At 40.2% G+C, this 15,014-nt stretch overlaps 1 protein-coding gene across 1 annotated transcript in view; it reads left to right on the top strand.

The window, feature by feature from the left end:
* The window catches only part of LOC132379574 (leucine-rich repeat-containing protein 27-like), a 73,561-nt gene extending 58,946 nt beyond the window's left edge, over nt 1-14,615 (top strand). The window contains exons 8-10 of the mRNA XM_059947638.1: nt 510-640; nt 6,992-7,118; nt 12,946-14,615. Coding sequence (XP_059803621.1) covers nt 510-640; nt 6,992-7,118; nt 12,946-13,065 — 378 coding nt within the window. The 3' untranslated portion in view covers nt 13,066-14,615. The remainder of the gene's footprint in view (nt 1-509; nt 641-6,991; nt 7,119-12,945) is intronic.
* Nucleotides 14,616-15,014: the final 399 nt, after the last annotated feature.

The following is a 15,014-nucleotide window of genomic DNA, read 5'->3' as shown; positions in this document are numbered from 1 at the left end:
GTATAGCCTCTGTCTTGCCTTCTTTATAACTGTATCAATCCAAACAGATCTAGGAAAATTAAACTGCAGAGAAAACAACAATCCAACAATAACAATACGGTAGTTGCTATCAAAGTACCCATTATTTTTTTTAAAATGCAATAAAACTAATTCTACAAACCCGTAGTGTGCACAATATATTTCCAGTTTTCAGAGACCTTGATATATAACAGTCCCTGTATACAAATCCTCTTCCTGTGATTTTTATATCAATAATTATTATAAAAATTCATATGTGGGCACTCCTGTTTAGAAGTGTTCTGAAAGCCAGAGTGCTAACCACAGATGATTAGAGTCATAGTTTGTTGATATTATCAATCAGCTTGGTATGACCCTTTAATGCCACCTCCGGTGAGTGTAAATTTCCTGTATGGTTTAGTAGATACTTGCAAAATACAGATTGTGAACGACTGCAACTGCTGAGAGGATATTTAATATATACAGATTGTTATTTGATGTTCTGTGCACAGACAGTGAAGAATGCACCATTTGCTACAGATCCAAACTATTACCACGCAGTAAGAGTCATTGATGCAAAAAGAACACCTGTCCACAAAAATAACCAAAAAGTGGATTTTGAAAAGGAAGTGGAAGAATTAAGGTATATTTTAAGGATTTAATTCCATCAGTAGAATTCTACATCAATAATGTGAAAGCAATCAATATGTTCAAAATTTAACCTCTTTATAAATATTACTTTCCTTACGTGTTGTTTGTAGCATTTTTTTTTTAAAACATCTTTATTTGTTTAAGATTTTTACTTGGAAGAATTTGCTTCTTCCCTCATGCCTCATGTCTTCTCTTCCAACAAAAACTTGCTCAAACCATTCCAGTTTAAGATGGTGCTGGTGACGCTCGGCGACAACTTGCAGGTGGCAAATAAAACAAAAGAAAACTACTAAATACTTCATTAATTACATTTTTTCTGCTAAACGATCACTGCAAACAATAGATTTTAACTTCAATGCCTGTATAACCTGGCATTTTTCCAGTGAGAACTGAAGTCTTGAAGGTGCAGGACGGCTGTGGCATGGTATGTACAGGCTGAACCAAGGTGTTGGGATCCAGGCCAGAGAGTGGAGAATGAGCCAATGTTTGGCCATTCCTGGAGCAAACCTGGAGGCAATTCGAATTGGCAGAACCAAGGTGAGGGAAGCAGAGGTGATGCAGATTCAAGGCTGTGGAGTCTGGATCTGGGCCTGAGAGCATGGGAAGATCGATTTAAGTGCCAGACCAAATTGGAAAAGGAGGGTATGGGCCAAATTGAGGTGGCAGGGCACTGGTCCAAGAGCATATCGAAGCGGCAGGGTCCAGGTCTGAGAGCAAGTTCTAGACGAGTTAAGTGCCAGGCCAAATTGGAAAAGGAGGGTATGGGCCAAATTGAGGTGGCAGGGCACTGGTCCAAGAGCATATCGAAGCGGCAGGGTCCAGGTCTGAGAGCAAGTTCTAGACGAGTTAAGTGCCAGGCCAGATTACAAAGGATAGGGTGTCAGGGCCTAAGGCAAGGCATGGGCTGGTTCAGTACACTGCTCCACAATTATTCATCTATGTACTGAGCTTCAGCTCATTACTCTGCGAGGTTTACTCATCTCTGCACCAAACTGTAGTTGTGGCCTGCAACTATCACAGTGTGGACTCACTTTTGTGAACTTCAGTTCTGAATACTAATTGTATACTCTTATTGTTTGCACATTTTTTTTCTTTTTTCTCAGCACGTTGGGTGTTTGACAGTGTTCTTTTGTTTCAATGGTTCTGTTGGGTTTCTTTGTTTAGTAGCTGCCTGTAAGAAGAGGAATCTCAAGGTTCCGTAAAGTATACATACTTCGATAATAAATGTACTTTGACTTCGAAACCTTCTTTCCACTCTTCCTCATAGGTATATATACCATTACATAACTGGATGATTTACCCTAGAGTAACTATTAATATCTATTTATAATATCACTATCTATTTACACATAGCGATAGATGTATATTTAATTTCTTTGATAAAAGGTCAAGGATTTTTATGTTATGCTAAACTACTTGATGCTACAGCTAAAATCTGGAGCTCAAATGATGCTGAACAATATGTAGCTATTCTGTAGTATTTCAGATAACCAATGAATGCAATATCTGCTATTTTTATGACATGGAGTTAGCTCAATTATGTGGCTGACTCATAGGTTAAATGACTATCTTCTCATGTTCCTAATTATGCATACAGTTCTTTAAGCCAATGTTTATTGAAAAGTTCAGTTACAACATATTTTAGTTCAATGTGTATAATCAAAGACTCATAATTTTATAGTGTGTAGTTAAATAGGTTTTTATTCTGAGTTTGTGGATAAAGGATCAGTTGCAAGGACTGTTACAAATAGTTGGCATAAGATGTGGGTGAAGAGCTACAGAAGATATGTCATGAATGCTTAAAAATACTTATAACAATATTAAAACTTCAATGAAATACTACCTAACTTAGTCATAGAGTCAAGAGGATAGAAAGATGCATTTGGTCCACACGTCCATGCTGACCAGTTGGCATCTGTCCCTATTAATTCCATCTTCCACCACTTCACTGTTAGCCTTCTATGCTTAGGGATTGCAAGCTCATCTGGACACTTGTTAAGTTCCTTTAACTCTGCCTCCACCACTCTCTCAGGCAGTGTATGCCAAGTTCTCAACACTTATTGGGGAAGTAGGTACACCTTTGGTAACCTAAATCTCTTGCTCCTCACCCTAAATCTATCTCTCCAAGTTTTAGCTACCACTGATATGCAGAAGAGTTTCCTAAAGTCTGGTCTATCTGTACCAATCATTATTTTATACACTTGATTTATGAAGGGCAACAGTGACAAACCAAGAAATTATAAGCTGATAAACATTGCATTGTGGGAGGGAAATTGTTACAGAAGATTCTTTGGAACAGTGACAAACCAGGAAATTATAAGCTGATAAACATTGCATTGTGGGAGGGAAATTGTTTCAGAAGATTCTTTGGATCAGGATTTATTTACATTTAGAAAAACATCAACTTATTGGGGAAAGTCAGCATGACATTTGGTTTTGCATCCCGAAATATAGACAGTAATGTAACATTGAAATGGCAGTATCTCTTGGGGTATGTTAAAAGTGTAGGCAGAAAGAAACCTCTTTAAAATATGCTTAAGGAAGTGGTCCAGAATAGAAGCACAAAAATATGGAACCATGTGCAAGGTTATAACAAAAAGCAACGAATAACTTGTTAGTGAGAATAGAAACAATTAGGATGAGTCATATAATGTTACAGATCTGAGGAAATATGAGGTATATAATAATAATCAGATTTTCAAACTTGCAGAACAGAGGAACCTATAAACTAAGTGGATAATTGGGTAAAAATACCACTAATATTTGCTTACTTGGAATTCTGTTATAGTTTTCTGTAGTTTCCATGTTGAACATTCCACTTCAGTGAACTGAAACCTTAACTGGCTTATTACTGCCTATTAGTAAATATTAAAATATTTATGCAACACAACATATATAATCAACCAACATATTGTAGCTGATTGTTCAAACGTCATCTTGTTAAGCTGCTGCAGTTCATGTTGCAAAGGTACAACAGGCAGTTTGAGGCCAAGCTGAAGGAAAGACGATATTTTTCCATGTTCCGATGATACATGACTTGGAAAGCCACCTGTGGCTGCTCCTGTTCTTCATCTGCCAGTCTTGTCCTTTATGGCAGGAGAAATTAGGGGTTTGGGAGATACTGTCAAAGTAGCTTAGGTAAGCAACTGTGATATATTTTTGTAGACAGTATACCCTTTAGCTGCAGTACACAATGGTGGATAGAATAAAGTTTAGGTATTAATCAAGCAGGCAGTTTTTTTTTCCTGAAATCTATTAACTTTCAGTTGTTGGAGCTGTCAAGTGAATCACTCCCATGAATTGTGCCTTGGTGGTGGGATTTTAGATCTGTTCTAATGAAGATTCTCAGCCGGAAATATTGCTTGTTTATTCCCCTCTGTAGATGCTGCCTGATTTGCTGAGTTCTTCCAGCATTTTGTGTGTGTTACTCAAAATTTCCCCATACAAAGTATCTCTTGTGTTTAGACCATAAGACAAAGGAGCAGAAGTCGGCCATTCGGCCCATCGGGTCTGCTCTGCCATTTCATCATGAGCTGATCCAATCTTTCCTTTAGTCCCATTCCCATAACCTGTCTCACCATAATCTTTGATGCCCTGACTACTCAGATACCTATCAATCTCTGCCTTAAATACACTCAATGACTTGGCCTCCACTGCCGCCCGTGGCAACAAATTCCATAGATTCACCACCCTCTGGCTAAAAAAATTGTTTTGCATTTCTGTTCTGAATGGGCGCCCTGCAAACTTCAAGTCATGTCCTCTCATACTAGACTCCCCCACCATGGGAAACAACTTTGCCACATCCACTCTGTCCATGCTTTTCAATATTCGAAATGTTTCTGTGAGGTCTCCCCTCATTCTTCTAAACTCCAAGGAGTACAGTACAAGAGTGGTCAAACATTCCTCATATGTTAACCCTCTCATTCCCGGAATCATTCTAGTGAATCTTCTCTGAAACCTCTCCAAATGTCAGCACATCCTTTCTTAAATAAGGAGCCCAAAACTGCACACAGTATTCCAAATAAGGTCTTACCAGTGCCTTATGGAGCCTCAATATCACATCCCTGCTCCTATACTCTATTCCTCTAGAAATGAATGCCAACATTGCATTCACCTTCTTCACCACTGACTCAACCTGGAGGTTAGCCTTAAGGGTATCCTGCACGAGGAGTCCCAAGTCCCGTTGCGTCTCAGAACGTCGAATTCTCTCCCTATTTAAATAATAGTCTGCTCGTTTATTTCTTCTACCAATGTGCATGACCGTACACTTTCTGACATTGTAATTCATTTGCCACTTCTTTGCCCATTCCCCCAATCTATCCAAGTCTCTCTGCAGACTGTCTGTTTCCTCAGCACTACTGGCCCCTCCACCTATCTTTGTATCATCAGTAAATTTAGCCACAAAGCCATCTATTCCGTAATCCAAATCGTTGATATACAACGTAAAAAGAAGCGGCCCCAACATGGACCCCTGTGGAACAACACTGGTAACTGGCAGCCAGTCAGAATGGGATCCCTTTATTCCCACTCTCTGTTTCCTGGCAATCAACCAATGCTCTATGCACCTATGTAAATTTCCTGTAATTCCATGGGCTCTTATCTTGTTTAGCAGCCTCATGTGTGGCACCTTGTCAAAGGCCTTCTGAAAATCCAAATACACAGCATCCACTGCATCTCCCTTGTCTATCCTACTTGTAATTTCCTCAAAAAATTGCACTAGGTTTGTCAGGCAAGATTTTCCTTTAAGGAAACCATGCTGAGTTCTGCCTATCTTGTCATATGCCTCCAGGTACTCCGTAACCTCATCCTTGACAATCAACTCCACATTGTCATGTAGTATATATCGTAGGATATACAATACCTGATATAATCTTGTAGTCACTGTATTGGTGTGGTTTTGACAGTTGTATATCTGACATAGAGATCCTGGGATATTTTTGGTGGCAATGGTAATACAATTCCATATTAACAGTTGATGGTTAGACACTTTCTTAGCCTCTGGGAAGATATTACTAAACACTTAGCAGCCTCCATCTGAATATTGTGTGGATCATGTTGCACTTGGGTATGGATTACCTATTTCTCCTGGAGTTGCAAATAGAATTTGACAATGATCAACACATGTTCTACCAGACCAAAAACGGAAGAAAGCAACTGATTCGTCTTACGACACAGAGGAATTCCTGCAACAGTGTCCAAGCAGCGATGGTAATCCTTTGTAGTTTGTCACCAGTCACTAGAGGGTTATCTCCAGAATATCAAAGCATGCCAAATGCTGCTTTTATGTCAAAGGCAGTCATTTCACCTCACTTCTGGAGTTCACACCATTGGTCAATATCTGGCTTCTAAATGCCTTTGTCACTGAGACATTCCATCATCTTATTATGAACCAGATATTCTTGAGCAATTCTTCCACGTTGTCGAGTAGATGCCAGGATCTTAAGTATATTAAAAAGATAATTATAGTATGCCTAATTTGGCACCACTCTGAATTTTATATCTGCGAGCATTTATCCTGGAACAATAAACGAGGGGATTAACGGACACTATAATCTGTAGTTTATATGATGACTTCTCAAATGATGCCGAGAATGGACAGGGTAATTTGCTATGGAATAGAGTGAAGGATACTCAAGAAAAAGGCCATGGTTGAGGAATTCTTCAAAGTAGTTCTTCCATTGGGAGGCAAATAATTATTCTACCCAAGGTGACCTGTATTCTTTTCTTACAGTTAGGGTTAGGCCCTTGGGTGTGTTGATGGTTTTGACAGTGCTGAAAAAGTGATAATAGACTATTTAGATAATAGACTATTTAGACTATTGCTGAAAAAGTGATAATAGACTATTTAGATAATAGCACATCTTTAAATCTCCTAGCAGTAAGTGTTTGAAAATTTAAAACCTCAAATCTGGCACAGAGCTAATGATCATTGTCCTCCAGGATGTTTCCAAGACATGGGTGCCTCAGAGTTCTGGAGCTGTATTACTGATGATGATTCTAAAAGATTTTGCAAATCCATTGGCAAGTTAAGTGAACTAATGTTAACATCCTTTCCCAGGCCAACATCCTCTGTATGAAAGCTCTTTGTTACACTATACAGGCTCTAATGTATTGTTCACATTGTTCATATGGCCCAGCTGTACTGTGAAGTGTTGTGCAAACCACTAAGCTATCTACCATGCCACCCATAAGTTTCAAATCTGAGATAAAAGCAGAAACTGTTGGAAACACCCAGCAGGACAGGCAGATTATGGGGAAAAAGAAATGGAGTTAATGATTCTCATTATAATCTTGACAAATCATTCTTTGAAATTTAAATTAATTTGTAATAATTTTTCTGTAGAGCTGCTGAAGATCGTGACTTGCAACTACGGATCCAGCAGCATATTGAATTGATGCAAGCTAGAAGAAAACAACCAAAGGGAACACCACAAGAAGAATTAGAGGCTGCAAAGAGAGAGTTAGAAGTTGTAGGTTGACCAGTTGCCCTTATTTGCAAATAGTGTTCAATATGAATTTGAGAATTAAGTTATAAAAAATAATTATTTTGAAAACTTATTTTTCTAGCACTTCGAAGATTGAAGTATTGTTTAATTTATTTTAGAGAGTGAAACTAGTTCTAAGGTCATTATTATCATAGAACCTAGAAATCTACAGTGCATTACAGGCCCTTCAGAGCACAATGTTGTGCTGACCATGTAATCTACTCTACAAACCGCCTAGAATTTCTCCAGCACATAGCCCTCTATTTTTCTAAGCTCCATATACAAATCTAAGAGGCTCTTAAAAGACCCTATTGTATATGCTTTCACCACTGCCGTTGGCAGTGTATTCCACGCACCCACCACCCCTGACGTCCTTCAGTACCTATTTCTGAGCGCCTTAAAACTGTGCCCCCCTCAAGTTAGCCGTTTTAGCCCTGGGAAAAAGCCTGTGGCTATCCACACGATCAATGCCCCTCATCATTTTATATACCTCTATCAGGTCACCTCTCATCCTGTGTCACTCCAAGGAGAAAAGGCCACGTTCACTCAACCTATTCTCATAAGGTACACCCTCTGATCCAGGCAAGGTCTTATATAGCTGTAACATTACCTCACGGCTCTTGAACTCAGTCCCACGGTTGATGCATGGTAACGCACCATATGCCCTCTTAACAACACTGTCAACCTGTGCAGCAGCTTTTGAGTGTCCTTGGAACATAGACCCTAAGATCTTTCAGATCCTCCATGCTGCCAAGAGTTTTGACGTTAATATTCTGTCTTCAAATTTGACCTACCAAAATGAACCACTTCACACTTATCTGTGTTGAAATCCATCTTCCACTTCTCAGCGCAGTTGTGCATCCTATCAAAGTCCTGCTGTAACCTCTGACAACCCTCCACACTATCCACAACACCACCAATCTTTGTGCCATCAGCAAACTTACTGGCCCACTCTTTTTTTTGTCTTCATCGAGGTCATTTATAAAAATCACAAAGAGAAGAGGTCCCAGAACAGGTCCCTGTGGAACATCACTGGTCACAACCTCCATGCAGAAAATGAACCATCTGCAACCACTCTTTGCCTTCTGTGGCCAAGCCAATTCTAGGTCCACAAAGCAAGGCCTCCTTGGATCCCATGCCTCCTTACTTTCTGAAGGAGCCTTGCATGGGAAACCTTATCAGATGCTTTACTAAATCCATATACACTACATACACTGCTCTACCTTCATCAATTGTTTTGTTATATCCTCAAAGAATTCAATCAGGCTTGTAAGGCATGACCTGCCCTTGAAAAAGCCATGCTGACTATCCCTATTCAGATTGTCTCTCCAAATGCTCATAAATCCTGCCTCTCAGGATCTTCTCCAACAACTTGCCCACCACTGAAGTCAGAATCACTGGACTATAATTTCCTGGGTTATCTCTACTCCCTTTCTTGATCAAGGGAACAACATTTGCAGCCCTGCAATCCTCCGGTACTTTTCTCATCCCTATTGATGATGCAAAGGTCATCGCAAGGGGCTCAGAAATCTCCTCTCTTACTTCCACAGTAACCTGGGATATAACTCATCCAGTCCTGGTGACTTATCTAACTTAATGCTTTTCGAAAGCTCCGGCACATCCTCTTAATGTTTATATGCTCAAGCATTTCAGTCCACTGTAAGTCATCTCCACAATTGCCAAGATCTTTTTCCCTGGTGAATACGTTCATTAAGTACCTCAGCAACCTCCTCCGACACAATGAACACGTTTCCACTATTGCACCTGATTGGTCCTATTCTCATATGGCTCATCGCCTTGTTCTTCACATACTTGTAGAATGCCTTGGGATTTTCCTTAATCCTGTTCACAAAGGCCTTCTCATGGCCCCTTCTGGCTCCTAATCCATTTGTAAGCTCCTTCTTAGCAACCTTGTAATTTTCTAGAGCTCTAATAGTATCTAATTTCTTGAACCTTTTATAAGCTTTTATTTTCTTCTTAACTAGATTTTCTACATCCCTTGTACACCCTGCTTAAACCCTGCCATCCTTTCCCTGCCTCAATGGAACCTGCCTATGCAGAACTCCGTGGAACTGTTCCCTGAACATTTGCCACATTTCTGTTCTGCATTTCTCTGAGAACATCTGCTCCCAATTTATGCTGTCAAGTTCCTGCCTAATAGCATCATATTTCCACCTGCCACAATTAAATGTGTTCTCAAATTGTCTGCTCCTATCCCTCTCCAGCACTATGGTGAAGGAGATAGAGCTGTGGTTACTTGCTCCAAAATGCTCTCCCACTAAGAGATCTGACACCTGACCAGGTTCATTTCCCAGTACCAGATCAAGAATAGCCTCTCCTTTAGTTGGTTTATCTACATATTGTGTCAGGAAACCTTCCTGAACACACCTAACAAACTCCACCCCATCTAAACCTCTTGCGTTGAGATGCCAGTCAATATTAGGAAAGTTAAAATCTCCCATCACAACAACCCTATTATTGCACCATTCCAGAATCTGCCTCCCTATCTGCTCCTCAATATCCCTATTACTATTGTGGGGGGTCTATAAAAATACCCAGTAGAGTTAGTGCCCCTTTACTGTTTCTGACTTCCACGCACACTGACTCAGTAAGCCATCCCTCCATGACGTCCTCCTTTTCTGCAGTTGTGACACTATCCCTAATTAGCAGTGCCACACTCCCCCCCCCCCCCACTTTTGCCTCCATCGCTGTTCTTTTTGAAACATCTAAAGCCTGGCACACTCAGCAGCCATTCCTACTCCTGAGACATCCAAGTCTCCGTAATGGCCACAACATCATGATTCCACATATTGATCCACACTCTTTTCATCTGCCTTGTTTATGATGCTCCTTGCATTAAAAAAGAGTCATCTCAAACCATCAGGCTAAGTACATCTTTGCACATTTATCTATCTATATCTACCTCTTCTTCCTCACAAACTCCCTACACGCTGCCTCCACTTGTGCTCCAACCTCTCCATCCTCTGCCTCTGCACTTCAGTTCCTACCCCCCCGCAAATCTAGTTTAAACCCTCCCCAACAGCATTAGCAAACCTCCCTGCCAGGATACTGGTCCCCCTCGGATTCAAGTGCAACTCGTCCTTTTTGTACAGTCACACCTGCCCCAGAAGAGATCCCAATGATCCAAAAATCTGAATCCCTGCCTCCTGCTCCAATCCTTAAGCCAAGCATTTATCCTCCACCTCATTCTATTCCTATATACATGGTCTCTTGGTACAGGCAGCAATCCCAAGGTTACTGCCTTTGAGATACTACTTCTCAGCTTCCTTCCTAACTCCCTGTATTCTGCTTTCAGGACCTTCATCCTTTTTCTACCTATGTCATTAGTACCAATATGTACCACGACCTCTGGCTGCTCAGCCTCCCATTTCAGAATACTGTGGACGCACTCAAAAGCATCATGAATTCTGGTATCTGGGAGGAAAACTACCATCCTTGTTTCTTTTTTGTACCCACAAAATCGCCCATCTGTCCCCCGTTAGTCCCCCATTACCACTGCTATCTTCTTCCATTCCTTACCCTTCTGAAGCACAGGGCCAGACTCAGTGCCAGAGGCACAGCCACTGTTGCTTTCCCCAGGTAGGTCATTTTCCCCCCCCCTCCCAACAGCACTCAAAATGGAGTACTTGTTGTCAAAGGGGACAGCCGCTGGGGTGCTCTCCACTATCTGATGCCCTCCCTTCCCTCTCCTGATGGTCACTCACTTACCTGTCTCCTGTGGCCCCGGGGCAACTACCTGTCTGTAGCTCCTGTCCATCACCTCCTCATGCTCCCTAACAAGCCAAAGGTCATCAAGCTGCAGCTCCAGTTCCCCAACTCAGTTTCTAAGGAGCTGCAGCTCAATGCACCTGGCACAGATGTGACCTTCGGGGAGGCTAGAAATCTCCCGGACATCCCACATTATCCATACCCAGTCATACCCATTATTCTTGTTAGAGGAGGGGAAAAGAAAGTAACGTACTGCGTGGATGCCCCATTGAGCCAAAGCCCTACTACTCTGACGACCGCTCCCCTAGATAGTGTCTCTTTTTTATTTCGGAGTTTTCTCAGTGTCCTTGCACGATGATGAGCTACTGTGTTTGCACACTTCTCCCCAACCTGTGTGAAGCTCACACTCGCTCCAAATCGTTTGGTCCACTGCTGATGTGCCCAGCCCCGCGAAACGCTCCTTTTAAAAAAAAAATTTCCCCCATCTGTGCGAAGCTCACTCTCCTTGAAATTTAAATTTAAAAATAGCTAAGTGAAAATTTAGACAAATAAAATGAAGTTGGAATGAAATGTGAGTGAAAATCTATGGTTCATAAGGTTTACCTGAAAAAAAAATCAATGGTAGAATATCTTAAAATTCTTACTTCATCATTTTATTTTTCTTTGTGATTGATTGTGTGTATGTAACATTTACTGAAAACAAATGAGAGAAAAATGCCATTAATCTAGTTCTTCCCAAAGTGTATCACAGCTCTGCTAAGTAAGATTTAAAATTTGTCACTCTAAAGAAATCAGGCAAGGATTAGCCTGCAAATTATTAGTGAGGTCTTCAGGTGAGAGTTGGGCTGGTTGTTGGTGAGTAGATGCCACAACTAAAGAGTTGCAGGAGAGGGTTCCAAGAAGTCTGTTGCATGTTGGGTAATTAAAGAAAGCCTTTCTAAGGTTAATTGCCTGAGTTGCACGAAATGGACTAGGAACTGCTCTGATAGGGCTCTTTAGTTCTGATGAAACACACCCTACAGGCAAGAGAAGAATTGTTTCTTGCTTGCTGGGGCCATACATTCTGTATGTGAGCCAAAGCTGCAGATGTGGTATCCAGGTTTTGGTAGCACACCATTTAAAGGTTGCTCTGTGTGGTTACCGTTCGGTGCACCCAGAGATGAACAATACATAATTAAACCTGCAAGAGCAGTTTACATTGCTATCAACTTGTTCCTCCAGGTCATTCTTTGCACTAATCCAGTTGCCATATTAATGTTTTGCAATTCTGTAATTGCTAATGACTTCAAGGCTATTCTAAACAACAGAGTGGATAGCAAGTTGGCTTCTGGTAGCACAACCTGAGCTTCCTTCACAGTTTTATGTCACATTATTTTGGTTATATTACTCTTATTTATGTTTGTCTTCCACATTCAAACCTATCTACTTGCCTTTATTGTGTTCACTTTTAATAAAATATGTTTGGTAATGTCCTCAAGGAAAGTATTTATAGGGGGCAGAAAAATAAAGCAGCTAGTAGAGCATCAGTCTCACAGCTCCAGTGACACACATTTGTTCATAGCTTCCAGCATTATCTTTGTAGAAATTGCACATTCTCACTTTGACCACACCCTGAGGTGCTCCAGTCTCCTTCCACACCCTGGAAGAGTGGAGGTTATTAGATAAATTGTCTTTTGTGTGTAAGTGAGCGGGGGTTAAATATATTAGGATTAGTGTAGATGGCCAATGTGGACTCAAAGAGCTGGATTTGTTTCCATGCTGTTGATTTTCTGTGAAATAAAGTGTTAACCCCTGTATTCCTTCTTGTTAACTATACATCTGAACAGGACTACCTCCTGGTGATCCTCCTAATCCCATTTTAACTGCAAACAGTAATTTTTTTTTACTTCAGAGAGGCCATGGGAACCAAATGGAAGAGTAGAAAGCCAACAGTACAAACACACATGAACATTAATAGAAATGGAAATGTAATACAACAATGTATATGTTATCAGTAATGTTTGCTAATACCCACGTTACATTTATTGGTGCACAGATTTAACAGGGCTAATCTATTTAAACAATCTTTTCTCTTTTTGTATAGGCTGTAAATCTGAAATCGGAACTTGCAAGAAGAAAAATCATAGATAATCCACTGGAAAGTAATTTTAATGCAGTCACTGAAAAAATTCCATTTAGCATTCCACCCATTACCAGTTCCTAAATTGGTAATTCTGACAGTTCAAATTGATGACCTCACTACAGTTCACAATGGATGTGAGATAATTGGTAGTGTCAGGCAAGTTAATATTCACCATTTAGAATAAATTAAATCAATGTTTTTCTCGATAAATTCTGTTTCAGCTTATAATTATTTGACTGCAACAAGAAATCATTTGTTATAAAACTTTTTATTATCTATATGTGCAAATCTTGAAGCTCTTTTATTCATCTACCAGAATAAATAATACTATATTTTGTTAAAATGGTTAATGAGTCTTTTTCTTGTTTTTTTTTCCTGTTCTTTCTTGAGATGAATAGCCAAGGCCAGCAATGTTGGCTATTCCTTATTTCTCTTAAGAAGAAGTTGTTAAAGTGCCTTCCAAAATGACTGGTCGTTCTGGTGAAGGGACTCTCATAGTCTTGTTAGGTATGGAGTTCCAAGATTTAATACAGCAATATTGAACAAATGTTGCTGTCCCTAAGATGATGTGCTAACCTGGTGTTCAATTTGGCAAATAATTTGCAACTGATAGTGTTCTAATGTACCTGTTGTCTTTGCCTGTATAAATAGTATAACTTACTGATCCGAGAACTGCTGTTGAAGTAGATGTGTGAATAACTACGTATCTTTTGGAGATTATATAATTGCCACTATGTTGCACTTAGGGTTAAATAGATATCACCCTTATGAACTTATTTTTCATGAATTTTTAGAGGGCCTCAAGGGTTGGTGGAACGGCATTAGTTCAGGTGTTACGTACCCGTGGCACGTGACAGTGGTACCCTTGTCACGTGACTGGGGTTGAAGCTATACTGGACTTGAGGTAATGGTCTTGTGATGGTGGAGAGACGTCATTTTCCCGCCAGTAGAGGTCATGTGACAGGTTTTTTTTACAGGGTATAAAAGGAGGACCCCTCCCTGTGAGGAGGGGCAGTTCGTGGCTGTATTTGCCATGTTGACTTCATGCCACTGCGTGATTTAACGTTATGACACAGTTTAGTTGAAAGATGAAGTTTTATCTAATGCCTAAAGTTTAAAAGGTCATTGCCAGCAGTTTCTTTATAACACTGCTAGTTGAGAGTCAGTGGAGAGTGAAGATCGGAGTTTGGGAGTTGAAAGATCGAGGAGAATCGATTTCAACGGTGTAACAGGTTCGACCTTGTTTGATCCTCATTCGGAAGGAATTTGTTGACTGTTCTCATGTTAATCCCTGTGAAATAGCAGAAAGGATTGGGAACAGTTTTGTAAAGGAAAGGTCAGTGCCTTTAAGCCGGTCCATTTGTCCATCTACGTAAATTCTTCATGGGAAAAGTTCAATTTGGGAACCGAAGCAACACGATGTGAAAGAGAATTTAAATCATCTTAAAAAGTCTCTCCCTTAAATGGACTGTAAGCATTTTGAACTTTTGCAATACTACTTTGAAGAACTGTTTAAGCTGCCTTGCTTTAAGAACTGTTTAAGCTGCCGCACAGCAGCTGATTTCCAGTTATGTGAGTGGTTTGTTTACTTTTGGGGGGGTTTGTTTTCAGTGTTTAATAAACATGTTATTTGTTATAAAAACCCCTGCCTCACTCATATATTTATTGTTGTTTGAATCCGTAACACAGGTAAGTAGAGAGAATTCTATTGCACTCCTGACTTGTACCTTTCAGAAGGTGGAGAGATCTAGAAGAGTAAAGACATACTGCAAGATCTGTAGCCCTTTACGTTCCCATGTCACCAAGTATTTACATGGCTGAGTAAAAAAGTAAGTTTTTGGTCAATTTAGAAATGCAACATGGTATCCATCCCCTACCTTCCAACATCCTCCATGACGTTGATGGTAAAGAATTTAACAATGGTGATACCGTTAAATGTTAAGAATAGCCGGTTAGATTTCTGTTTGTTGGAGGTAGTTATTACTTGCCATTTTGGTGATGTAGATGTTATCAGCCTAAACTGCCTTGTT

This window comes from Hypanus sabinus, chromosome 22 (genome assembly GCF_030144855.1).
Source record: "Hypanus sabinus isolate sHypSab1 chromosome 22, sHypSab1.hap1, whole genome shotgun sequence".
NCBI classification, from domain to species: domain Eukaryota; kingdom Metazoa; phylum Chordata; class Chondrichthyes; order Myliobatiformes; family Dasyatidae; genus Hypanus; species Hypanus sabinus.
Note: the sequence above shows the minus strand (reverse complement) of the source record. Positions and strands in the feature narration are given on the sequence as shown.